Source organism: Vigna angularis, chromosome 3, assembly GCF_016808095.1.
Source record: "Vigna angularis cultivar LongXiaoDou No.4 chromosome 3, ASM1680809v1, whole genome shotgun sequence".
In the NCBI taxonomy this organism is placed as follows: domain Eukaryota; kingdom Viridiplantae; phylum Streptophyta; class Magnoliopsida; order Fabales; family Fabaceae; genus Vigna; species Vigna angularis.
In genome coordinates this window covers 11,275,966-11,301,199 of record NC_068972.1, presented here as the reverse complement: position 1 = coordinate 11,301,199, position 25,234 = coordinate 11,275,966, and the positions used below count along the sequence as shown (strand labels likewise).

At 33.9% G+C, this 25,234-nt stretch overlaps 3 protein-coding genes across 4 annotated transcripts; 1 reads left to right on the top strand and 2 right to left on the bottom strand.

Moving 5' to 3' along the window:
- Positions 1–888: 888 nt before the first annotated feature.
- On the bottom strand, positions 889–2,803 carry LOC108341350 (uncharacterized). The gene is made up of 4 exons (XM_052875057.1): positions 2,163–2,803; positions 1,855–2,078; positions 1,498–1,755; positions 889–1,403 (listed from the first exon to the last, which is right to left on the bottom strand). The coding sequence occupies exons 1-4, from the start codon at positions 2,793–2,795 to the stop codon at positions 890–892; spliced, it is 1,629 nt and encodes a 542-aa protein (XP_052731017.1). The 5' UTR covers positions 2,796–2,803; the 3' UTR covers position 889.
- A 2,839-nt stretch (positions 2,804–5,642) lies between these two features.
- On the top strand, positions 5,643–12,299 carry LOC108341156 (carboxyl-terminal-processing peptidase 2, chloroplastic). The gene is made up of 13 exons (XM_017578810.2): positions 5,643–5,799; positions 6,050–6,380; positions 6,505–6,654; positions 8,154–8,236; positions 8,381–8,589; positions 8,989–9,057; positions 9,343–9,461; positions 10,009–10,084; positions 10,158–10,199; positions 10,555–10,663; positions 11,580–11,677; positions 11,757–11,850; positions 11,917–12,299. Exons 1-13 carry the CDS (start codon positions 5,713–5,715, stop codon positions 12,040–12,042), a joined length of 1,593 nt encoding a protein of 530 aa, XP_017434299.1. The 5' UTR covers positions 5,643–5,712; the 3' UTR covers positions 12,043–12,299.
- An 860-nt stretch (positions 12,300–13,159) lies between these two features.
- Positions 13,160–20,924, bottom strand: LOC108343178 (polyadenylate-binding protein 1). 2 transcript variants are annotated; one of them, XM_017581284.2, is made up of 6 exons: positions 20,727–20,924; positions 20,533–20,635; positions 20,361–20,431; positions 14,655–14,846; positions 14,447–14,565; positions 13,160–13,546 (listed from the first exon to the last, which is right to left on the bottom strand). In XM_017581284.2, the coding sequence occupies exons 1-6, from the start codon at positions 20,838–20,840 to the stop codon at positions 13,501–13,503; spliced, it is 645 nt and encodes a 214-aa protein (XP_017436773.1). In that variant the 5' UTR covers positions 20,841–20,924; the 3' UTR covers positions 13,160–13,500. The 2 variants fall into 2 exon arrangements, with proteins under 2 accessions (XP_017436773.1, XP_052731016.1); XM_052875056.1 differs by lacking the exon at positions 20,727–20,924 and having other exon boundaries at positions 20,366–20,431; positions 20,533–20,599.
- Positions 20,925–25,234: the final 4,310 nt, after the last annotated feature.

Here is a 25,234-nt window from a genome sequence, read left to right as displayed (position 1 = left end):
AATTGTATAATGTTTATTTTATTCACAGCAATGTTACATAATAATTAACGCTCGGTCCGGTCGTCCTACCGTGTGTATCGCTCGTCAAACTAGGTCCCTGTTCCCTAGCGTTCGGTTTAGTCGTCGTCCCTCGTGTACCGCTCGTCCACCTACGTCCGTGCTCAAGACCTTTCGGTGTGGTCGTCCTCCCTTGTCTAGCGCTCGTCCAACTACGTGCGTGCTCAAGACCGTTCCGTGTGGTCGTCCTCCCTTGTCTAGCGCTCGTCCAACTACGTGCGTGCTCAAGACTGTTCGGTGTGGTCGTCCTCCCTTGTCTAGCGCTCGTCCAACTACGTGCGTGCTCAAGACCGTTCCGTGTGGTCGTCCTCCCTTGTCTAGCGCTCGTCCAACTACGTGCGTGCTCAAGACCGTTCGGTGTGGTCGTCCTCCCTTGTCTAGCGCTCGTCCAACTACGTCTGTGCTGAAGAGCGCTCGTCCAACTACGTCCGTGCTGAAGAGCGCTCGTCCAACTACGTCCTTGCTGAAGAGCGTTCGGTCTGGTGGTCCTCCCTTGTCTAGCGCTCGTCCAACTACGTCCGTGTTAAAGACGGTTCGGTCTGGTCGTCCACCCTCGTGCATCGCTCTTCCAACAACCTCCGTGCTGCAGACCGTTCGGTCTGGTCGTCCTCCCTTGTCTAGCGCTCGTCCAACTACGTAATATAACCAAAACATTGTAATACATCCAAAACAGTTCCTGGTCATTGACAAAATAGTTCCTGCTCATTGTAATACATCCAAAACCATACATAGTTGGCATCATTGTCATTCATTAATGTACATAGCAGTAAAACAATTAACCTTGTTCCTTAGACTATTACATAACCAAAGTTCCTTAGACTATTACACACATCTATAGTTCAGCTTCCTCATCATTCATACACACTTCAGATAATTGCGATGATGGCATGATTGGTTCTTCGGTTGCTTTCGGGCAACGACTCCTGTTGTGCCCAACCTCCCTACATATCCCGCATCTCTTCCGCAAACCACCCTTGCTCACTCGTGAATCATCCTTTCTGATCTCCCACTGCTCCAGTCTTCTTTTCCTTTTAGGTCTTCCAGGCATAACCTTTTTCCTAGGAGGCATGACATCCGGATATGGTGTTAGGTCCCACATGTTGTTGCCGTTGATGGGATATACGATTGATGCATAGGTTTCTTCATAGGTGGACTTTAGAAAGCAAGCCGGAATGAACTGCTGGCCATCAATATTAAGAAACTTCATTGCGGCAAGGGAGTGACAACATGGAATTCCTGTGATGCTCCATCTCCTGCACGAGCAGGAGAACTCGTCTATGTTTACAACAAATTTTTCTCCACTTTGGGAGACGTGTCTTACTTCAAACAGTTTGTGTGCTGACCAGCTATAAAGAAATAAACATTTATAAACATTTAAGTGTCTGACATAAAGTTTACGAAGGAATGAATAAACATTTATGAAGTTATGACTAAAGTTACCTAGGTATCCAATTCTTAGTTGCTTGGGATTCCTTTGTAAATCTGGCCTGGATCTTTGGACAAATTGGTCCTGAAAATGATTGTATCTTAGACCTGTTTTTTGCCCATCTTTGCATTATGTATACCCTAATTTCTTCCAGCATTGTTATGATTGGTTTAGTCCTGGTGTGAACCAAGACACTGTTGAAAGCCTCAGTGATATTGTTGACCAATGTGTCACATTTTGGTGTTGGACTGAATCTGGACCTTGACCAATATCTACAACAGATGATATATACACATGTTAAAACTGCAACTAATATGGACAAACATAAAATAATATAGAAAGGGCAAAAATAATTAATACAAATTGTCAACCTTGGAGGGATGGCAATCAAATGCTTGAATGCGTCTTCATTTATATCTTTAATGTTTCTCATCTCCCTTTCCCAGTTTTGTGGATGAGTGGCAGTAGCTGCCCTCCACATCAGCTGTTTCAGATTTTTACCAGGAAACTTTTTCCTAAAGTTTGAATATAAGTGTCTGACACAAAATCTCTGGTCAACACCTGGGAGTAACTGTTGTATGGCTGGTAGTAGACCCTGTGGTGTTAACATAAATGATTTATCACCATATCAAATTAATGAACCAATATTCGAAAGAAGCAATTTAAATATGATTATTACCTTTTGTTGGTCGGAGACAAAAGTAATTGAAGAACACACTTCTCCACCACCAAGATCATCAATCAAAAGTTCCAAAAACCACATCCATGAATCTTTGTTTTCGACTTCTACCACCGCATATGCAATGGGCAACATTTGATCATTTCCATCCCTCCCAACAGCCGTCAACAGCTCACCACCATACTTCCCTTTCAAAAAGGCTCCATCTAATCCAATTATTGGCCTACAGCAGACAAAACTGTCTTTGCATGCCTTCAGACAACAGTAAAATCTCTTGAAAATTAACTCACCCTCATTATTCTCAACATGGACCTTAACTGTAGATCCTGGATTTCTTTCCAACAACTCATGCGCATAATCATATATCCTCTTATATTGTTCATTAAAGGACCCATCAATTTCATTAGAAGCAATAGCTTTGGCTCTATAAGCCATAGACCTTGATATACCTATGTTCCACTTCCTTTGAACTTTTTCACGAATATCAACACCCTTCATCTTAGGATTTTCCTGAACTGTTTTCACCAACTTTTTGCTCAACCACTTGGCGTCAACTAACTTCAGGTTGAACTCCCTGCTGCATGTATGAATGTCTTTTTTAGTTCTCAGCTGCCATGATTTTACAGCCTCCATATAACCAAAGTATATTGTCCATGGGCATTCTCCTTTTGCACCAAAGCACTTCATCCTCAATCTTCTCTTGTCATTTTTTACAAACTTTATATTCCTCCCATTTTCCAAGGCATACCCTTTTACAGCATCTAAAATATCTTGCTTTTCTGCAAAAAAAGTCCCAACTTCCCATGTAAAGTCTACCATACTTTTTGGCATACAAAAAATACCAAACCTCCCATAACCTTCACTGTCATTAACCTCTTCATCACTATCTGTTGCACTAAAAAATTCCTCAGATTTCCACTCAAAATCTGACAATCCTCTATCGTTATGACCATCACATTCAACACTGACATTATCACGGTCATCAACACTATCATAAAGACTTTCTACTTGTACTTCTACTTCTACTTCGACATTACAATCTACATCACCATCTATATCACATTCAACACTCACATCTACTAGGCCCTCTAAGCACTCATTAATTCCATGTACATCACCTTCTTCAGTAGATGTACTCCAACTACAAAGATAAACTTCATCCTCCACGACTCCTTCACACACATTCAACTCTTGCTCTTCTTCAACCTCATGCAACTCTTGTACGTGACCATGACCTTCAACCTCTACTTCAACAGCACCACCATCTTCTTCACCCTCGTTCACCTCTTGTAAGTCACCATCAACTACATCATTTACTTCAACACCGTCACCATCTTCTTCACAAACATTGACCTCTTGTAAGTCACCATCAACTACACCATTTACTTCAACACTGTCACCATCTTCTTCACAAACATTGACCTCTTGTAAGTCACCATCACCTTCACCATTTACTTTAACAGAATCACCATCTTCTTCAACCTCTTTTTGTACTGTACCATTACCTTCAACTTCTCCTTCATCATTAGTAATGTCTTCAAGCATATGAATGACTTCGGGATCAGAAACTACATGGACAACGTATAAGTGAACTTCACCATTAAGCCTAGCTAAGTTAGCCATATGCATGGCACCTCTGTCATCAATCAATTGTTCCAACCTATTTTCCAACACTAAACCCCCTCCTAAACAGTACCATAAATCTTTCAAATTCTCATATCCTAAACTTTTGACTACACTGACAACCACAAAAAAACTCCACGTGTCAGGGTCAAAGGACAAAGTTGTTGTCTCCCCTTCATACTTTAGGGTACTATCATTAATGAACTTTCCTCCATGGTGGAACACACACACAATAGCGTCCTCCATTACGCACAACACAACATAAATATATCTACAGACCTATTATGAAAACATATGACGACAAAAAAATATATATATTAAAACAGGCACAGAGATCAAATAACTTTAAACATACGCACTCAGACAAAGTCAAATAACTTTAAACATACATGGGGGACCACCAAAATGCAATCAAAACCAGAGACCAAACCATACATCAATGGGGGACCACGTATTCGGTGTAGTTTCGATTGAATAAAAACGAATACAATAAAGCACAAACACTTACCTTCCTTTAGATGAACCTCCACTGACCACGTGCTTCAGCTTCTTGCTTCCAACAACAAAAGGACCCACAGACACCGCCCACTGCATGCACTCTGCCGCTTCAGCTCGAACTTACGATCGCGATTTTTGGCCTCTCACGCGAACCCTAATACTCTAATAATCTTTCCCCAATCTCAATTGCCCTTTAATTTTTTCAAATTTCCTACTTTGCCCTTACCCCAAAACTGAATAAACATACGTGCATACCAATTACTTAATACAATAATCGTTTTAAATGCCACGTCTGCACTCAACCATGCCACCTAACCAATACCGTAACGGCCGTTTCTCCAAATTAACGGCAGGCCTGTAATTGATTCAATTTTACAAAAACAAGGACTCAATTGATACGCCGAAAATGAAGAGGACCTATTTGAAATTCATGACCAAAATAGGGACGTACGGAGACATTAAACCTAGAGCAATTAATGAGGATGAGACAGGGGATTAATGGTGCTCGTTTTTCTAGAGTCTTACATTAATCGAAGAGATTAAAGTTATACTTGAACTTAAGAAGATAAACATTATATATATATATATATATATATATATATATATATATATATATATATATATATATATATTCCATATGAGTAGATTTTCATCAGAAAAAGTTTACTACATATCTTCAATAAAAAAACTCTTTCTGACCAAGTTTTCTTCTGTAGACAAAACATAAATTGTAAACTTAATACAACTATTGAAGTTAACAAAATTGGGCAGCAGTGTAAACAGTATGGATGAAAAAAAAAAGTTATGCAATTGTCACTTTCAAAAAATAATTTATAACTTGTAATTTTAATTAATAAAGGCAACTATTTCAAAATGTTGCTTTCAGCTGAAATGATCACATCCCTTTAACTATTACAATTAATAGAGAAAATTATTACAATTTAGTAGAATTAGGGAAAGCTACAATTTTTATTTGTTCATTTTACCATAAATAGCTAGTTTGATTAACTTAAAATAAGTGTTTTTACACTAAGTAATTTTTAAAATAGTTTTATTTTTTAAATAAGACTCATTTATTAACAAGTACATATTTCTAAAGTAAACATATTTAACAAACACATAAAAAGTTAAAATTTACTTATTTTTATAAGAAAAATATGTATAAAAAAACTCACAATAGAAATCGTCATTTCTTTATGAATATAAGATGCTTCAGATATAAATGTTACTACGTACGGTATTTTTTTTATTATTATTATCATCTCCAGTAATAAAATTAATAAGATCTATTAAAGAAAGGGATAATTTGTTTATTAAAAGGAATTGTTTATTTTTAATTTTTTTTTCTTAATTTCAAAATGAACGATAATGTAAAGAAGAAAAAGTGTAGGGCTGAACCAGAGGTGTGGCACCCACCCTTCTGTCTTCCATGGAATTCGTTGCAAGCTCTGTGAATGCTTCTTCTTCTCTTCGTTGCTGTCATAATACGCCTTTTCCTACTATCTCTATTCCTAAGGTTCTCTTTCTATTTCTCACTATTCCCTTATCTTCTCATCACTTTCACCACTTTTTCTAATCCATTTCCCTGTTTCATTCCCACATTCTGTTTGGTTTCTGAGAATAAAAAAATTGTTTTTTAATGTTACCCTTTACTTATTTGTCTCTGTAATAAGCCAATTTATAGATATATGATCAATGAGAGGACATGATTATTTTGATTTGAGTAATACAAGTACATAATGAATTGTAATTTGTACTGTCTGCAGGTGTCACAATGGAAATGTTTTTCATTAAGGGTTTTGGAATCTCGGTTTCCGTTGGCACATAGCAGGAATAAATGTGTTGGTTATAGAAATAGGGATTCTGGAAGAGAATTTTCAGTTGGAGTTGTGTCACGGATAAGCAGCATCTGTTATCCTCAGTGTAGCTATTTTCCATCAAGTTGGGGTTTCTTTGCCAAAAGGACGAAATATAATAGTCTTCTGAGACTGAAGGATTGTTCAGACATAAGACAGCGTGCTTCTATTCTATTTGTGCGGCTGGTTACTGGAGTGATGTTGGTCATGTCTGTTTCTCTGGCTTCTACTGAGTCATCATGTGAGTCACCTTGATTTTGAGCTACGGTTCAAATTCAAAACATATCTGGACAGTGAGTTTTTTATAGAATTTTTTTAGTTTTGTCTTAACCTTGTATTTTTTCTTTTTTGGTTCTTTCTTCTAGGGGGGCTGTCTGAAGAGAATCTTCTCTTTCTGGAGGCGTGGAGAACAATTGACCGAGCGTATATTGATAAAAGTTTTAATGGACAAAGTTGGTTTAGGTATAGAGAAGATGCACTTCGCAATGAACCAATGAACAATCGAGAAGAAACATGTATAGCTTTCATTCTCAACCTTTTTTCATATTTTTTCAACTTGCTGCATAGTAACAACATTCTGTGATGGTAAATTTTCTGTTTTCGAGATAGGAAATCAGCCATGCTTGCCTGTTATTAACTTTTCTTCGAATAACTTTGTCTCTACTTTATAAGTAGTACGAGGTTTTAATTAAATTTGGGCGAAATTTTAGCTCAGACAATGAAAATTTGATTGAAAATGTTTTCAAGTTATACAAATTATACTTATCTATAAACATCATGTTTTGAAATGCACTTGATATCTGATGATTTAACCTCCAAGTAAACTGCTCAGAATTACTTTTGCTCTGATAGCATCATGAACGCAATCACTTTATTGATTCTGGGTTTTGAAGATAAGTAGACCTAATTTGATTAGGTTCCAGTTTGGATACTCATTGATAAACACTTAAAAGAGAAGAAAATAAGAAAATTTAATAAATCAAACTAGTCCATTACAACAGCAGCAACAATAAAGTGTTATCTCATTAGGTAAGGGTCAACTACATGGTTCACATGATGTCATTCATTATTGTTAAAGATCAAGGCTTCAAGGATAGTATATACGAAGAAATCTCTCTTCACAACGTCCTTCCATATCCTTCTTGTTCTCCATATCCTTCTTGGTCTCCATCTCCTTCTTTTCCAAGGTCTAGGAATCTTGCAAACTTGATTTAACTTTTCCAGAACATGAGGTGTGAAACTTGATTTTAAATTATAGGAGAAGTTTAATTCACCTCCCTATTTTTTTTTCTCATAAGTTCTTAATGAGATGTTTATTTGAACTAGACCCAGAGTAGAGTAATTGAAGTTTTATATAACATGGATATTAAATACATTCATCTGGAATTTTACTCAAGTTCCTGGTTTTCTCTCCTCTGATAGGTTATATTCTTGTAAGTGCCTACAATGTGTATCTATGTTTTCTGATTTTCTCCCTCAAGTTTTGATTCCTACATTACTAAATTCAGTAAATTGTATTAATTGGTGTCTGCAAATTAGGTTTGTAACTCTAATTTATACACATATATCCAACAAAGTAACAGAAAGACTGGTAGAATGCTTAACCATTGATTCCAATAAATGGTTCTCAGGACACAGTGATGAAAAATAATGCCACTAAAATTTTCTTGAATGCTGAGAACTAATTGTAGATAAGCCACTTATACGTGAATTATGATAAACAACTTATATTTCTTACTTGTAAAATTGAAGGATCAAACATGAGTGAATAATGACTAAAATTACGCAATTGGTAACTTATTGACTTGCCTTCATTGTCCAGATGGATCAACATAACTGTGGAAATTTTTGTTAACCATTGAATGTTGATTTCTATCTTCAATAAACGAAGGTTGCACTGTTTCTTAATAAGTTGCATACATGGTTATGATAATATATCTGAAATCTAGTACGATTGCACCATTCGTTGTAGCACCAGTTTACCTCAAATTGATGTCATTGCATTTGAACACAGATAAGGCAATAAAAAAGATGCTTGCCACATTGGATGATCCATTCACCAGATTTTTGGAGCCTGAAAAGCTTAGAAGTTTGAGGGTAGAATTCTCTCGTTTTAAGTTTTCCTTTTACTTATTTTACTCACTGTCCTGGCTGCATATTGCATAATACGTTTGACCAACCTAGCAGAATATATGCTTCCCTACACATTAATCTCTAGCACTAATGTTTTATTGAAGGCAGTCTGGAACTCAAGGCGCTTTAACAGGAGTGGGGATATCAATAGGCTACCCATCAAAGACTGATGTGCAAACTGGTGGACTTGTTGTCATTTCAGCTTCTCCAGGAGGTCCTGCATATAGAGCTGGTGTCTCATCTGGAGATGTTATTCTGGAAATTGATGATACAAGCACAGAAAACATGGGGCTATATGATGCAGCTGAGCGCTTACAGTGGGTTTTTCTTCTACATTTCACTTATGCCTTCAAATAAATATTTTCCTCCACAAATGGGAGGGGGCATAAAAAGATTAAAAAAATTATCGTGAATATTGTGCAGAAAGACTGAGAAATAGGACTGCATTTAGTTCTTAAAACTTTTCCAACAAGTTAAAATTGTAGCACCATGTTGATATAACTATAAATATTGTATTCTGTTTTTTATCTGCTGACTGCCATCTTAATTTTACAAGATTGACCCTCATTCATTGTCTGTCTTTTTATTGTTACTCTAATATGAGAGCCAGTTGTAAGGTTTTAGTTACTTGATTGAAACAAAAATGCAAATTTAAGCTTTCATTATTTGCCTTGAAATTATCAATTGATTGCCTTTCCTTTTAAAATTAATTGCAGGGGACCGGAAGGAACCTCTATAGCTTTGACTATTCGGAGTGGTTTGGACATAAAACACCTGGAATTAACGTTAGTTTCATTTCCAAACAGAAGTAAATTCGAAGTGTAGGCCTTTGAGCATATTTTTGTTTTTTGTGATGATTTAGAAGGCTTGTAGTTTGATAATGCTTTATTACGATTAGCCACATTTATATTGTTAACTCTTTTTTGTTACCGTTGTCAGCCCTCCTAAATTTTTTTCTGTTTTAGCTGTAGTATCGTACCTGGTGGTAAGCTTAAATAATGTTTACTTTTTCTTCCAAAATTTCAATTATTTATAATTAAAAAACTAACGCCAGAGTATCTGCATATCAGGCGTGAGAAAGTTTCTGTGAATCCAGTGAAGTCAAAACTGTGCAAGCTACCTGCTTCAGGAAATGATCCCCCGACAGTTGGTTATATCAAACTAACATCTTTTAATCAAAAGGCTTCAAGTAAGTACCAATTGGAGGGTTAAGCACGATTTGTCTTGCTTCTTTACTGCTATGGAAAAGGATCATTTTTAACTAATATATGCTTTATTCATGTGACATTTGTTTGAACCTAATATTTCAAGGCATAGTTCTTACTACGCTCAGCAGTTTGGTCTGGGTAAGAGCTACAAAGTGTCTCTAGTGAACCATTTGTACTCCTCTCCTTCTTCAGGAATATGCAGTTCAACCATTTACTTTTTTTTTTCATAAATTAAGATCAATAAGAATTTTCACTGTTTTATGGAGTATACATCACTGAACTGAAGTGAAGCAATAAATGTGAAGATATCCAAAACTAGTCTTGAGCATTCTATGCATGCTTTCCATCATCCTATCTGTGTTTATGTTTGATATCTTATAAAGTTGCATTGTACTTCACTTTCAATTTAGATTAAGTATGATTTACATTATTGAATATATTGATAATTGGTTCTTTTTTTCTTTGATGATGAAAAAAGTTTCTGTATCTTACTTTTCCTTTCTTTCTGGTGGATGTGCCTCCCTGCAGGTGCTATCAAAGAAGCAATCAATACATTAAGGAGCGATAATGTTAATGCATTTGTTTTGGACCTAAGAGATAATAGGTGATTCGGCAATGAACATTTCCCATTATGTACTTTCAATCACTAGCTTTCTGAAGCCTTTTATTTGTTGCAGTGGTGGTCTTTTCCCAGAAGGAATTGAGACTGCCAAAATTTGGTAAGATAGGATTATCAACTATTGACAAATTTACACCTTATATTATGTATCATTTTTCTTTGGTGGCACTTGAAAATATGCTTGATGCTACGGGTTATAGGCTTTCCATGTCTGTATAGGTCACTCCATCATTCTTATCTTTTATAGATCAGAAGTGTTCAAACAATATTATCAGAAACACCTCGTAATATTTAAAATTATTTGCCTAACTAAAATAGGTTGTGAAATTCTTTAAATTATCAATAATACAGACGTCCTCCAGCATTATCTTAAAATTTTCTTTTACGTAACTATCTTGCGTTCAGCTTTGAGTTCTAGTTAAAAAAGATAAGTTCTAATGGATATTATCAACCAGGTTGGACAAAGGAGTAATTGTGTATATTTGTGATAGTCGTGGTGTTCGAGATATACTTGATACAGATGGAAGTAGTGCACTGGCAACATCAGAACCCCTGGCTGTACTGGTATGTCTTTCCTCTGTTGCATCAGTATCGAGTAAAGAGTTGGCCAAAATGAATAGTAGAGAGATATCATAGTTTTTGTGGTCTCGTAGGTTTTCATGGGCAAGTTTCTTAAACATGATTTTACAGACCTTGCAAGTACTGAGGTCTAGTTGTGTCTGGCATGAGAAGGAGCTTTCAAGAGAGTCAAGTGGCATTGAACAGAGATGCATGGCTAATAATTAGTTGGGGTGTTTGAGAATTCCATTGACTCATTACATCACAATTAAAATATTCTCTCATGTCATTGTGGTCGACAGATAACTTTTCAAACTATCTAAGTTTTGTTTGCATTTTTTTTTTTTGCTGTAACATGGTATGCACAACATCTGAAACTCTATCATTAACAATATGCATCTATATTGTACACTAGTTTTCCATGCATTAGGCTTGATTCCTCCATAATTGAGACGTTGGACGGTTTCTACCTGTTGCTTAAATACTCAAAGAGCTTGTGTTGTACTTACATGTGCTTTGTACAAGTTGAGACTGCATCTTGTCAGAATTTAATGTACAAGTTTAAGGATCTTTTTAGAAAAGAACGAGATCGAGATAATGTAGGAATTTTAGGGATGTGAGTGGTTTGAATTTGAGGATGGCAAATAGTTGTCAGGATTATTTGTAGACTACACTGTGAAGTATGGCTTGATTATTGTTTTCCAGTCATGGGAATATTTAGGGAGTTGTTCTACCTGATGTCAGCTAGGTTTATAAACGTTATGAAGATGTCAAAGTAGGGAGTAAACATAATGCAGTTATTACGTAATTGTTACCTAAACAATTTGTTTATTGTGTTCACGGTTCATTCCTCCAGAATTCCAATTTGTTATTCACTCATTTGTATAGTTAAGAGTAATTAAATATCTGGTGCCTGTTTCAGGTAAACAAGGGAACTGCAAGTGCCAGCGAAATATTAGCTGGTGCATTGAAAGACAATAAACGGGCCATATTGTTTGGAGAGCCAACATATGGAAAAGGGTACCTACTTTTGGTTAAACTCAAACCCGACAAACTAAATTTTATGTCATTTTCCTAATGTGAGCTATACACATTGCAGGAAGATCCAATCAGTTTTTGAGCTCTCAGATGGCTCTGGATTAGTTGTTACAGTTGCTCGCTATGAGACACCTGCACATACAGATATTGACAAGGTTTGCCCTTGATTCTACACCTCTTAAAATGGTTTCCCCCTACTAATACCCACCATTTCCATGTAGGTTGGCGTCATTCCTGACCATCCTCTGCCTTTGTCATTTCCTAAGGATGAGGATGCATTTTGTAGTTGCCTCCAAGATCCTGCATCTTCTTGCTATGTTAACAGGGTCCAGCTGTTTTCACAATGACATTTTTTGAAGATTGTTGTACATTAATTATTGTGAAGCATTACAATTCTTTAACAGAACATAAAGTTTTAGGGGCTTATTATTTTATTGAGCAAACATTGTCGCCTCAAATATCACGACTAGAGATTTTGTTCCCGAAATCAACTAAGGAACGGAAAAACAAATGAGTGTACCTGAATTAGAATTGCTCACAACGTGTGAGATGTTATTAGGGGGTGAATATTGCTGAAAAATTATGAATATGTTTATCCTTCAAACATCAAATATTAAATAATAAGTAAAAGAATATTTAGGTTTCAATAATCTTCAAACTTCTAAAGAAGGGGCTTTTTAATTGAAGATGTTTCAATTTGACACTGGTAAATTTTGTATTGTAACTTCGTTATTAAACTGTACTGATATATTGTGTAAATACGATTAACTTAACGACGTGACGTACGAATTAGAAACAAATTATTTGGTTACAGTTTTTTACCGGAATAAAAATTAAAAAACTTTTCAGTTCTCAAACATTTTAAATGGTCCATCTAGATGCTGTCACTGATGAAATGGAGAAGTATTCAACTTTCTACAACTAGATATATTCTCAGATCATCCATTTATTTTGAAATGTGTAAGAAAGACCTGTTGAATAGGTCTATATTGTTTTCAATTGATTTAATTGAAATAATCTCTTATAAAATATGCTGAATGTTCGAAACATCTGTTACAATTTTACGAAAGGTTTTCTTTAAATAACATTTGATGAATTAAAAGATCATCGTTCATAAATATTTTTAACAGTTCCTTTTTTCTTTTCACAACTATACATTTTTATCATGTATAAAAAACAAATTTATGTCCAAACAAAATAAATTACCTTAAAGTCAAACCTTTCTGCAATTATCCCGAACCCATCCTTAGTTTCTCAACAAAAAAGAAAAAGACTTTCAAAACTATTGTTAAATTAATTTTTGATCGCTATATTCTGATTTGACGATCATTAGAAAGCTTAAAACTGTTGCATCACGACAATAACCAAACGCATTAGAAGGGCACAACGTATGAAAGTTCATAAACAATATCGTTTTCTAATAACTCAATTTCATGATAAGGATATTTCACGCAACAGCACACATACTTAAAGCTAGCTATAACCAATTCCAACACAGTTAACATCAAGTCTTCCAAAAATCCAACATCACTAAATCTAATTTTGATGTTCAATCTAATAAACTACAGAAATTTGCCTTCATCCCTTGAGTGCCAAATTCTACAGCTTTAACATTCAACAGGGGTAATAAAGTGATCAAACTATCCGCATCATACATTCTACAGCGTTAACTGGCGAGGGCATCAAACTTCTGTGAAAAGGAAGCTTTATGTTCTTGCTTCACCAACGAAAATTATTACAATGGCAAATTAACAACGCCTGCTCTCATAAATAAATGTGATCACCTATCAAACTGTGAATGTGCACTAGTATGGCCTGTATCGTGTGGGTCTTCTATACCTTGGAACCCTTCTGCAGGAAAAAAATAATAAATTATACAAGGTCCGGGGAACAAAGAATAGCATTCTATCCAAAAATCAGAAAGAGTTACAAATCAGAGAAATCAAAACATACATTGTCATTAAATTAAACCTTTTCACATTATCGAGTTCAAATCAAGTGATATCTATTCTCACTTGATGATATGATTTATTCTCCTCTAATTGTGAGAACAGATTTGACTCAATAACGTGTTGCGTGCATCTATGGTTTTCTTCGTTTTTTTTTCAGTGGGTTGGGAGTGCGGTGTTCTCTCACATGGTATTGCTACGTCTTTTGGGTGCAGAGCTAGTCCCCACTTAGCATCTGATGGCATTATCCTGGCCAAAGTTCTGTCGGCAGTATTCAAACTCTAGTACTGAGTAGTAAAGCTCACTAATATGGAACTTAAATCTATGTAGTTTTAAATTGGATTTACATCCTTTCGTGTAAGAAATACGTCAAGTTAATGTTGAGAAAGAATCACAACAATTATAATTTGCCCCAACATGTGTGTAGGGCCCGTTAAAAAAGTCTAAAAAAAAGTCTAAAAAAAGTCTAAAAAAAAGACTAATAGAATTAAAAAAAGTCTAAAAAAATTGTATTACTTTCTTATATGTTTCTGTGTACGTACGTATGTGCCCATAAGAATAAAAAACAAATAGATAAACGAAGCATTTGCTTTGCTGTTAGGATTGCATATTGAACATGAGGTTCCTATAGCCTAACACCTACAAGCAAATATATTCGTTACTTTGAAACAACAGAAATAAGGCACCATTTAAATGAAAAAACTTTTTACTAAGTCATCAAAATTCACAAAACATAGACGGGAAAGAGAAAATGGATCAAAGATAAATTATTCATTTTATCCAGTTTCTAATAATTGCTTACCCATAACTATACGGTGGAAAGAATGGAGCAGGCATGAAAGGCCTCCTAGATCGGAAACCAGTAGGCCTTCTTCCATAATACTGCTTCATTCCAGGAACGTTTGTACGCTTGGCTGAGACCTGAAGGGAAAAACAGATTTCAAGTATAGCCAAAGAAACAAGGAATGATTAATTTGAATTTACAAAGATTAATTGATGGTGAAGAAGACCTTTAGTTGTCGACCATGCAATTCTGATTCATTTAACAGGAGAGCATTCTGAACTGCATCAATCTCCACAAATTCTACATAAGCAAACCCTTTTGGTTGACCAAATTTGTCTGTCAGTATGGTAACCCTGTTCACAGTTCCACAGGACTGAAAATGCTGCTGGACTTCTTCAGGCGTACATGCATAGTCAACCTGAAACATAATTTTGAAACCAGACAAAAAAAATAAAACACTATTAAAGCTATATAAGATTATAATTAAATTAAAAGCATCCAACAGAAAAGTTAAACATGCGGTAGACAAGTGACCATAAGAAGCACTAGTCCTATCACATTCAGGTTACCAAATACATTAATGTCATTTTGTGAAAAGTAGAAAATGGATTAAGTTTTAAGATTAGCATCAACATGAAGTCCGTATGAGGTTGGTCTGAATAATCAATAATAGGTCCCGTTATAATTCATAAGATTTCCATAAATCAATAATAAGTCCGTATGAGGTTGGTCCAGTTATTTCTTAGTCCGTTCTGACATCTAAGTCTTGCAGCCTTAAGAAGATGCATAAATTTGTTTTTTTTTTAATTTACTTAAGTATTTCAGTAAATCTACACAATATAGGTTTCACCAAATCTTGCAGCCTTAAAACTTTCTAGGAAAGGGTCTAATTTTTCAGAGATGTCTAGGGTCATCACATTTCAGCTACGAGGGACATAAGCATAGAGTTGTAAATTATGAATAGTGGCTGACTTCAACAACACTGTAACAAGGTAGATATGGCTGTTAAACTGAAGATAATATTATACATATTAAATTTATACTACTCACATGCATTATACTTGTGGTTCACCCACTTCTGACATTGACAATACTATTGTTGTATGAAAAGGAATATATTGTAAAACCCAGTAATATTTTAATGTTAGATTTTATAATGAATTAGACGTGACATCCATAAATAAAAGTTAGACAGTTATTTCTTAGTCCATTCTGACATCTAAGTCTTCTAAAACTCCTCACACTACATTCCCTCTGCATTAAGGAATTCACGTGAAATTTGGGTCTGGGTTGCTCTCAGGCAAAGTATCACTACAGCAACATGTTCTCACTTGGGCGAGGCCAAGCATTGTACATTAATTGGACTAACAGCCTTAAGTTCCTCAAGTGATGGGTTGGTCATTCAAGCATCATGGTATATAGCTAAAGTGAGGGCTTGTAGAAGACAACTTTCTCTTCTCTGAAAGATCATCGCTCAAGCATTATGCTAGACACTTGTGCGATGTGGCATGTGGCTCAAGCATTGTTTTTCAATGCTTACGTGTGGCATGAGGCAAAGTACACATGTCATAGAATAAAGTACTACATGACACATAGCCTTGGTCCTCAAGCATTGGTTGGCCACTCAAACATTACAAGACAGTGAATGGCCTTCTGGAAATGGTTGGATGATGTTTCAACATATGAATGTCATTCAAGCATTAGCTGCAACACTCAAGCTATGGACACTTAAGTGATAAGACGACCATTGGAGCAAGGATAGCTTTGGGAGGGTGCTGCTCTCAAATTGCACTTCGCTCAATTGGTTAGACCTTTGCTCAATCAAAATGGTTAATGCTTTGTGTATGTTGCTAAGGTTGCTCAAGTGTGACGTTATGTCAGGCTTGATGTTTGCATATTTGGTGTATGCTTCTATACATGTTTTATTGATGATATGATGTATAAAAGGTGAGATTAATTATATATTCTCTGGATAGATATATGATTAAAGTTGAGATGCATGACATATGTCCTTCTTGGGTGAATCTTCGTGGGTGGTGGATCCTAGATATATTGCTATATACATGTATACGCATCGGTAGGCACTAGATGGGTGACCTGATTGGCCGGTTTGCATGGCCCTAATGAGTGATGTAGAGATACCCATGATGTTTGAAGATATCACTACTAGAATTGTCAATTCTAGTATGTAGTTGGCAGACATTCACTAAATCTCTAAAAGGACCAAGGATCAATCACAGTTGAGGCAAGCTGAGGACGACTTATATGTCCTAGCTTGGGGAAAAGTGTTATAACTATAGAAATAAGGATAATATCTTTATAATAAGAAATATCGAGATAAAATGTATAATATTTTAGGATCGTATATTTACTATTAGAGGAAATCAAATATCCTAATATTTATTGTATTGATTTCTTTTTGTCAATATAAATAAGCCACTCATGTCACAGAAGCACAAGGTTTCAGTTCAATGCTTCTCATTATCTTTATAGTTTGAAGTTTGATGTGAATCATGGAAGAGATATTAGAGAAAATAGTAGGGGGAAGCACATGCATGTATAAACTATGGATAGAGATACTAGGAGAAGAAGTGGAATTGACAAAGTTAAGGGTCTCAGAAACACAAAGTCTGGAAAATGAGTCATTTATCAGAGATTATTGATGACCTACTGCATAATTCCTTGAATACTAAAGGGTTTTGAAATCATTTTTCTACATGATGCAGAAAAAATTATGAAATTTCAAAACAATTCTAAAGAAACCTGAAGTACAATCAACCAAATGATGGCAAAACAAACATTTATGGACTATGAATATAGTCTGCTAGAAGGAACAAACTTCATACAGTCAAGGGTCTTCCAAAAGTAAAAAGCAAAAGCTTTGCTGGAAAATGAGTCATCAGCGAAAGAGAAGTAGTTCACGGAACAGAGCAGTCGCATATTGAACCATTTTTTAAGGACTGAAGGGTTTTGAACCCATTTTTCACTCTGATGAAGAAAACAGTATGAAATTTCAAAAAGTTCCAAAGAAATATTAAGTATGATCAAACAAAATGATGAGAAAACATGGATATTTTAGTTGTTTCCACATTATATGAAAAAATATTAACCAGTTTAACAAATAATTAATCTCTGCCAAAAAATCTAGTTAGCCAGCTTTAATGGAATAACTCTTCGAACCATGTTTATTTCATTGGAGGACTCGAACCCAAAACATCACTTACAAAATTCAGGTCCAGTTCCACTCAAACCAATGTAATGTTGGTTGCAAAAAAAGGACTAACGGTCTGTTAACCATAGTGGCTGCATGGTCAGGATTTGCCCATATTCATGCAGCTATTGCTGCTCAACAAAAACGTGATGCACTCCATTCATGAAAAGGCTGTGCCTCATGACTCTACATTATATCACACTATAAGTACTCTGGTATGGTTATTATTAAGTTAACCATGTCTTCTACACCTTTTCCTGTTTGTTTCTTTTTTGTTAGTATTAGAGATTTCACATCCATCAGATAGATAGATAGATAGATATATATATATATATATATATATATATATATATATTCAAACTATAATATATAAGAGGATGCAAGCCTCATACAAATCCGATTTTGTGATTTTATGAGGTTGAATTAGATTTAAACTTCACTTTATAATATACTATCATATCATATCTTAGTATCACCTGCCGTTAGACCACTATCAAACTGTCCACAAATACCTAGTTCTGCATTTGGGATATCCAGCCATCAACATGAAGGTGTGTATTGACGACCCCACATTAATCAAATATATGATCAAATTAGAGTAAATAAGTGAGAGCAAACTTAATCTAACAAGTCGATTTTGTTAAAGACAAATTAAGCTTAAAGTCCACTTTCTAAAAGTTACATTACATTTTTCCTTTCTGTAAATAACTCAAACTCCCAGTGTTTCAATCTAATTCGTTTTCATCAAAATTTTTAATATATAAAGCCAATAATAACTTAATTATACCAATTATTTTGCTAGTTAGTATAACCTGATATCACTAAAAATATTAGTCCGGTATGAATGGAATTTTGGACGAAATCAATTTCATTAATTCAGCTGGTCATTGGCATGAAAGCCAAAAAATCTAAATGATAAACATTGAACACCTGCGCTCAAAACATTATACTTCTACAAAGAAGTAGGATTGAAAAAAATATTTATTTAAAGATTTAACAGCATGTCTATAGAGCAAAGAGATGGGATAATTATAAATACTATTACAAGTTCGAAATACTATGCTTTGTCCAACCAGAAAACCAAATTTATCAGTTTTTTCATAACCAAGAATAGAGAAAACTCAGTAGAGAGAGGCCGAGAGCATAATATCACACATTGGTAACAGAGAACAAAAAGGCATGTAGGTGGATTAATGGACTCACTGAATAGATTCACAGAATCAAGCTTTGGGAACAGGAATTAACAAAGTCTTGGAAATTACAATGGATGAACCATAATGCACTTGGGTGAAGAGCTTCACACAACCCAAAAGTGAACAACATGCCCTAGCATGTCTTCAAGCCGGGAATAAGTAAGATGCAATGTCAATTGACTAAGTACTCATTGAAAATTTAGAGGAAAGTGAATTTGACTAGTATTTTAAATCTGGGATCAAAATTCAGATAAAAATAAAATGCACAAAAAATGGCCTAATATTAACTAAAAAGTTCAGTAGGCCAAGAATTCGCCCCACAGACGGAAAAAGCATATAAGGTGCATGCTGCAACCAAGACATCTATCACAGAAACAACAGCAGACTGAATTACAGTCATTAATCTGAGAAATTCTGCAACACAATAGCAATATAACAGCTATTTAACAGCAATGAAGCAGAGAACCGTGCCTTTAAACATTCACGTTCAGTTTCATTCATTCCTCAAAATAGTTAAGATGGTCATTTGGTCTGAAAAGAGAACCTTGATGGACTCACACAACTGGTCCTCCAATTTGCAGCTAGTGCAAACCTATACAATCCACGTGATTTTACTCAAGCTTACTTGAAAATGATTTTACATCTGTGTTAGCTCAATTTGGGGGAATGAGCTAGTAAATTTGTGCAATACTACCAGTCAAAACTCAAGTTTAACAACCATTATCACAGTGGTTCACTTTTAGCAGGGACTATCCAAAGAGAGAAAAAGAGAGGCAGGTGATGAATCCTTGTCTCAATATACTGCAGATCAAGTACCATTGAAGATAGCAAGGCAATTTAAAGATTATACTATTTACTGAAATTACAAGATTATGTTAAGCCTTTATACAAAGGATCTAGATCGCCATTTACACACCTTCTAAAAGAGACAATTAATATCCAGGAATGTATAACCTGCATTTCAAGAAGAAAAAACAGCACAACGTGCAGTTACTGGTCTCCGCTTATTATTTTCTTTCCTTTACTACAGACTAAAATTAGATTAAGAACCGAGATCCTGAGAAATTTTTTAGGACTATAGCTGATATGTTTCCCTTAAGATCCAGATGCATTGATATGTCTCCCGTGACTTCTGTGATGGGTTAAAACAACCCCATGAATTTGCCATCATTTGACAACAAGCTGCGCAAATTTTTATCAGTATGCGGCAGGAAAGCTGCTACAACTTAAGCAACATTTATCATCACCATACCTCATAGATCCAAATTTCATAATCCGTCACCAACAAGACAAATGTCAAAGAATTTGATCAACGAGGTGAATTCGTTAGCAACGAAAAAAAAAAAAGTCCTTAAAAACCCTAAAGTTATCAAAGCACTGGAACAAAGGACCAACAACTAGCGAGCATCAACATGGAAGAGCACAGACCAACAAACAGCCAAACCAACCAAGAAATACAGTGTTCGAAGTGATTAAAAAGCAACGTATAAATGAAAAAAGCGGAAGAACAAAAAAGATAAACCCTCACATTACCAACATAGATTGACCGAGCATCCACTTCTTCCTTTTCAGCTTGAGTTGCAGATGGACCAGACGAATCTTTAAACGAAATACCACAAAAAATACAAAAATTGAAGTCAAGACACAAAAATAGCGCTAAAAATCAGAGAGATCTGAAAGAATAAAACAAAGAAACCTACCTTGAACAGCTCCCATCTCTTTTTCAACCTTGGCCTGCATTTCGCGAAGCGCGCTAGCTTCTTCCTCGATCTCCTTCAGCCTCTTCCTCATATCCTCCAATTCCTGAGAATTTGACGAAAATACTTGATGCAACTTTTCGGAGAAAGAGAGAAAAAAGAAAAACAGCGTAACCTAACTGCGAACCCTAACTGACCTTGGTTGTGTGATTGGAGGGAAGTTGGTCGTCTTGTTGGTCGGCGTCGGCGTCCATGTCAACCTCCTCGTCGGGAATGTCTGCACCGTATACTTCATGCTCTTCCTGCTCCATTCCCTCTTCTGTTCTGCTCGCTGTCACGCCAACTGATTTTTATTTTCCTTTCTCCTACACCCTAACTCTCATCTTATTCAAACGTTCTATCTTATCGCCTTTTATAGGAATGCAGTGAAAAAAATAAAAAAGTTCTTTCAAAACTATCCATAATATGTGTATAAGAATTACCATGTTAAAGTAAGAGAAAATATTCATAACTTTTAACCATTAATTAGTTCGTCGATTAGAAATATTTTGTATAAATCAATCAACAAGTATAGAGTAATAAAATGATATAAATTTTATTATATAAATAAAAATTGTATTTTTAAGAAAAATATATGCTATTATCATTACTATTATTATGTGGTTTTCATTTAAAATTTTCAAAAGTACTTTATTTTTTAATTTCAATAGGCTATTTTATGTAAATTAGTATATTTGACAAATAATTATTTTACTTTTTGACAAAAAGTCGTTTATTTTTAATTTCGATTAATGTTACATTAGTTTAATTTTGAAATACAATTTTTTTATTTAAACTAATTTATAAATTGTTGGATGATAAAAAAAATAATTTTTTATTGAAATTATGGTAAAATATTTTAAATCGTATTTTTTACACAAGAGAACATGTTTTTGTCAGTTTGTAACATGTTAAAAACATACAAATAGAAGAAAGAGAAATAAACTTCATGTTCTTTATTTTGTACATGGATTATTTTCATACTAAGTCTACATTTTATTTTAACTTGTTTATTTATATTAACATATTACTTCTGTTTAAAATGCTTTGAGTTTTCTATATTGCATGTGTTTTTTTTAAAAACCCTTAAGCTCAACTTAATGTTGTTGTCGTAATTTTGTATCGAAAATAGGTTTTATAATATGTTTATATTTTATTTTAAGTTGCTTATTAATCTATATGTCAATATTTTTGGATATATTTATGTCTTTTAAGTTATTTATATTTACATGTTTATATTCTAAAATTTTAATACTTTGTGGACAGATTGTATTGTATATGGCTCAAGATTCGTCTATTTTGTTAAACAAAACTTATAATTCATATTTGTATATACTTAGTGTTAGTTACCTTGGCATTGATGGCCTCCCACTAACTTTGTAGGGAGGGACAACACACATAGATCTCCACACTAGTAAGATATTATCCATTTTGGGTCAAGCTCTCACGGATTTGCTTTTGGTACCACTCCACTTTACCATTTCAAAAGACCTCTTACCACTTTACCATTTCAAAAGGCCTCTTACTAATGAAGGTATATTATGTGTATATAAATTCATGTTAATCTCTTATTTTATGCTTTTAGTATCACTCCAAAAGGCCTATTACTAATGGAGGTATATTATCTGTATATCTTTTACTCAAAACCTTAAGGCAATGGGTTAATGGGTCTTTCACCTTTATATACTGCTCTACTTTTTCATTTTTATTCAATATGAGACTTAGACTCATACTTGAATTCCCAACAAACTTGAAAATCTTTAGATATTTCATAGACCATGGGATGGGAGACCGAAGATAGGATAACACCTATCGTCATCTCCAAATGCATGTTGAAAGCATTCAAAGTCTCATGTGACTTAGCCAAAAACAAGCGAATTTATCATTGGGCTTTCAAACTAATAAACTCGGAAGTGCGACACATTCAAATGAAAGTTCATAATCAATCATTTACGTCTATAAATATTATTTTAATAATAGTTTAATTTTACTTTTACATTTAACACACATTTGACCAAAAATGTTTACCAATGGTTGATTTGAGTTTTTGTACAAGCATTCCTATTTGATGATAGGAAAAGGAGACTTGATGAAAAGACACCTGGTAGTGGCGAAGTCGTGAAGTCGTAAAGAGAATATAACTTTGTAGAATAAGTTTGCCCTAATAAGAATAGAGATTATTTTTATAATTATTGTTATTTTTATTATTTAAGCTTCTCATTTTTGCATATTACCGCTTCATTTTCTTATGATTTTATATGTGGTTATTGAATAACCTTAACGCATGAGGTAATTTGTTTCATTGTTTTTATTGCAGGTTAAAAAAAAATCCTGTTATTTTTTAACATAATTTAGTGTTTCTGTTGTTAGGATTGTAACATAAATTAAATTTTGTTTTCATTTTATATAAGAAAACATGTTTCGCAATGTGTTTATTGTCACGGTCAACTTTAGTTGCTTTACTCTGCAGGTTAGTGTCTCAAAACATGTCTGTATGGTTACCGTTAGACTTTATTTAATCTACAGTTCTATTTAAGTTAACATAGCATTTTATTTGTGTGTTAAATTATTGCATTTACTGACTACTTGTGTTATTATGTACCTTAACTTGGTAATTGTGATTTTTGAAGTTCAATTTGATTTCTGAATATGTCTAACTTGTCATAATATGTTGGTTGCTGCATTTCATTGTTTTTTTTTATATTACATGTTACTTATATTTACCTATTATTTATTTTCTTAAATTAAATTTGGATAGAACTTGAGAAGTGTTTATTTATCTCATTTGTGTATTTTTTGTTAGACTCATATACATTGTACAACATGACCGAGAAGTTTGATATCAAAAAAAATATTGATGGTAAGAGGGAGATGTTGAAACTGTTTGGTTTACTTTCTCATTTCTATCCAATGTGTGACTTAAACTCACACTTGGATTCACCAACTATATAAGCCAACTATATAAGGGATCGACACCACTCTTTACTCAAAACCTTAAGGCAATGAGTTAATGGGTCTTTCACCTTTATACACTGCTCTACTTTTTCATTTATATCAAATGTGAGACTTAGACTCACACTTGGATTCCCAAGAGAAACTTGGTCTTAGAATCATTGATATGTGGTTTGTTGAAAATCCCAATTGCTATAAGCATATTATGATGATTTTGATAGACCATAAAATGCATACAATTCATATTTCAAAACATGTTTCATGTGATATGAAAAAAAAGTTATCATTGGTCAATTTTGCATGTCTTATTATATAGGTGTGATTTGTAGAGTGACATGATATTTGTTATGATTAAAATGGGAGATTTAGCCTTGTGGGAGGATAAGTTGTAGAGAGTAACACTTAAGTCGTGCATAATTTTAAAATCTTAAAGAAATAACGACACTATTGGATATTATTATTGTTTATCAGTGCAACTATTATGAAAACTCAATCAATTTTCAATGTGTCTTTCAAAATACACACCTTTACAAGCATTACGAAAATAAAGAATGAAAACGTATTCTCCTAAACTGTTATTTGGTATGTTTATATTGCTTATTTACCGTCTAAGCACATGTTTTTTAAAAATAGTATACTAAGTAATTATTATGCTATTATGTTTAGATAAAATTTGAGTGGTGACAATGATAGAACAAAGTCACATTCACGGAATATTGTTGTTAATGTCATAAATCAAAGGTGAGTACATTGATTTATATTTACTATATGATTGAGTCTTTGTTATTGAATTGTTTTGATTATATACTTGTTAATATGTAATTATGGTATAATTAGTTGTATGTTGTGGGATAGTTATGGCCCAAAGTTTCAGTAATTAAAACCATGAACAAAAATCTTAGATGATAGTCATTATTTTAACTCAAATAAAAAAAAATTAACCTCCTTCAAGTAAATCTATATTGAAGAAATGAAGAAAAAATTTGTTAATGAATGATGACATACCAGAGATGGAAGAAATGAAAGAAAAATCATCCATATATTTTTTTTATCAAATATCTATTTAGTTTTTACATGTTTAACCCTATATATAATTAAATACTTGAAGTTCTTATCCTATCAAGTTAACAATTACTTCAACTGTATAGCGTCTTCAAATAAATCGAGTGAGATTCAACATCCAAGTCAAGTAGGTAATTTATCAACATATAGTAAACCAGAAAGATTTATGTTACAAGCCTAAAAAATGTTGATATGAAAAAAAAAAATAAATAAATAAATATATATATATATATATATATATATATATATATATATATATATATATATATATATATATATATATATATTTGCAAAGGATATCTAACTAGGATTCACATGGTGTTTTTGGTTAATTTTGATAGGAAATATGTTGTGCAACTATTGCTACTGCAATTAAAGTCAATATGAAGATTGATGGATGAACATTGGAATTTAAGGTTAAAATGAAATTAAGAAATAAATGTGGTTCAATGATGAAAACTTCCTCAAATAGTGAGATTATTCAGAAGATCGTAACTCTATTTCAGTTGAAAAAGGTATATATAATTTTTATTGTCTCGTAATTGTATATTAAAATATGTAAAATATATTAATATTATTGTTGTGACCTTTTGTATGTTTGTTAAGAATAAAATGCCTAATGCAATGAAAAAGTCACTTATAATTTGGACAA

Coding starts and splice junctions, on each gene's coding strand:
- LOC108341350 (XM_052875057.1), bottom strand. CDS start 2,795: ATGGAGGCTGTAAAATCATGGCAGCTGAGAACTAAAAAAGACATTCAT. Junction 2,079..2,162: donor TTGTCTCCGACCAACAAAAG/GTAATAATCATA, acceptor TTAACACCACAG/GGTCTACTACCAGCCATACA. Junction 1,404..1,497: donor ACTAAGAATTGGATACCTAG/GTAACTTTAGTC, acceptor ATTTCTTTATAG/CTGGTCAGCACACAAACTGT.
- LOC108343178 (XM_017581284.2), bottom strand. CDS start 20,840: ATGGAGCAGGAAGAGCATGAAGTATACGGTGCAGACATTCCCGACGAG. Junction 20,432..20,532: donor AGAGATGGGAGCTGTTCAAG/GTAGGTTTCTTT, acceptor TTTCGTTTAAAG/ATTCGTCTGGTCCATCTGCA. Junction 14,566..14,654: donor TGCATGGTCGACAACTAAAG/GTCTTCTTCACC, acceptor TTTTCCCTTCAG/GTCTCAGCCAAGCGTACAAA.
- LOC108341156 (XM_017578810.2), top strand. CDS start 5,713: ATGGAATTCGTTGCAAGCTCTGTGAATGCTTCTTCTTCTCTTCGTTGC. Junction 10,664..11,579: donor CAGAACCCCTGGCTGTACTG/GTATGTCTTTCC, acceptor TGCCTGTTTCAG/GTAAACAAGGGAACTGCAAG. Junction 11,678..11,756: donor GAGCCAACATATGGAAAAGG/GTACCTACTTTT, acceptor TACACATTGCAG/GAAGATCCAATCAGTTTTTG.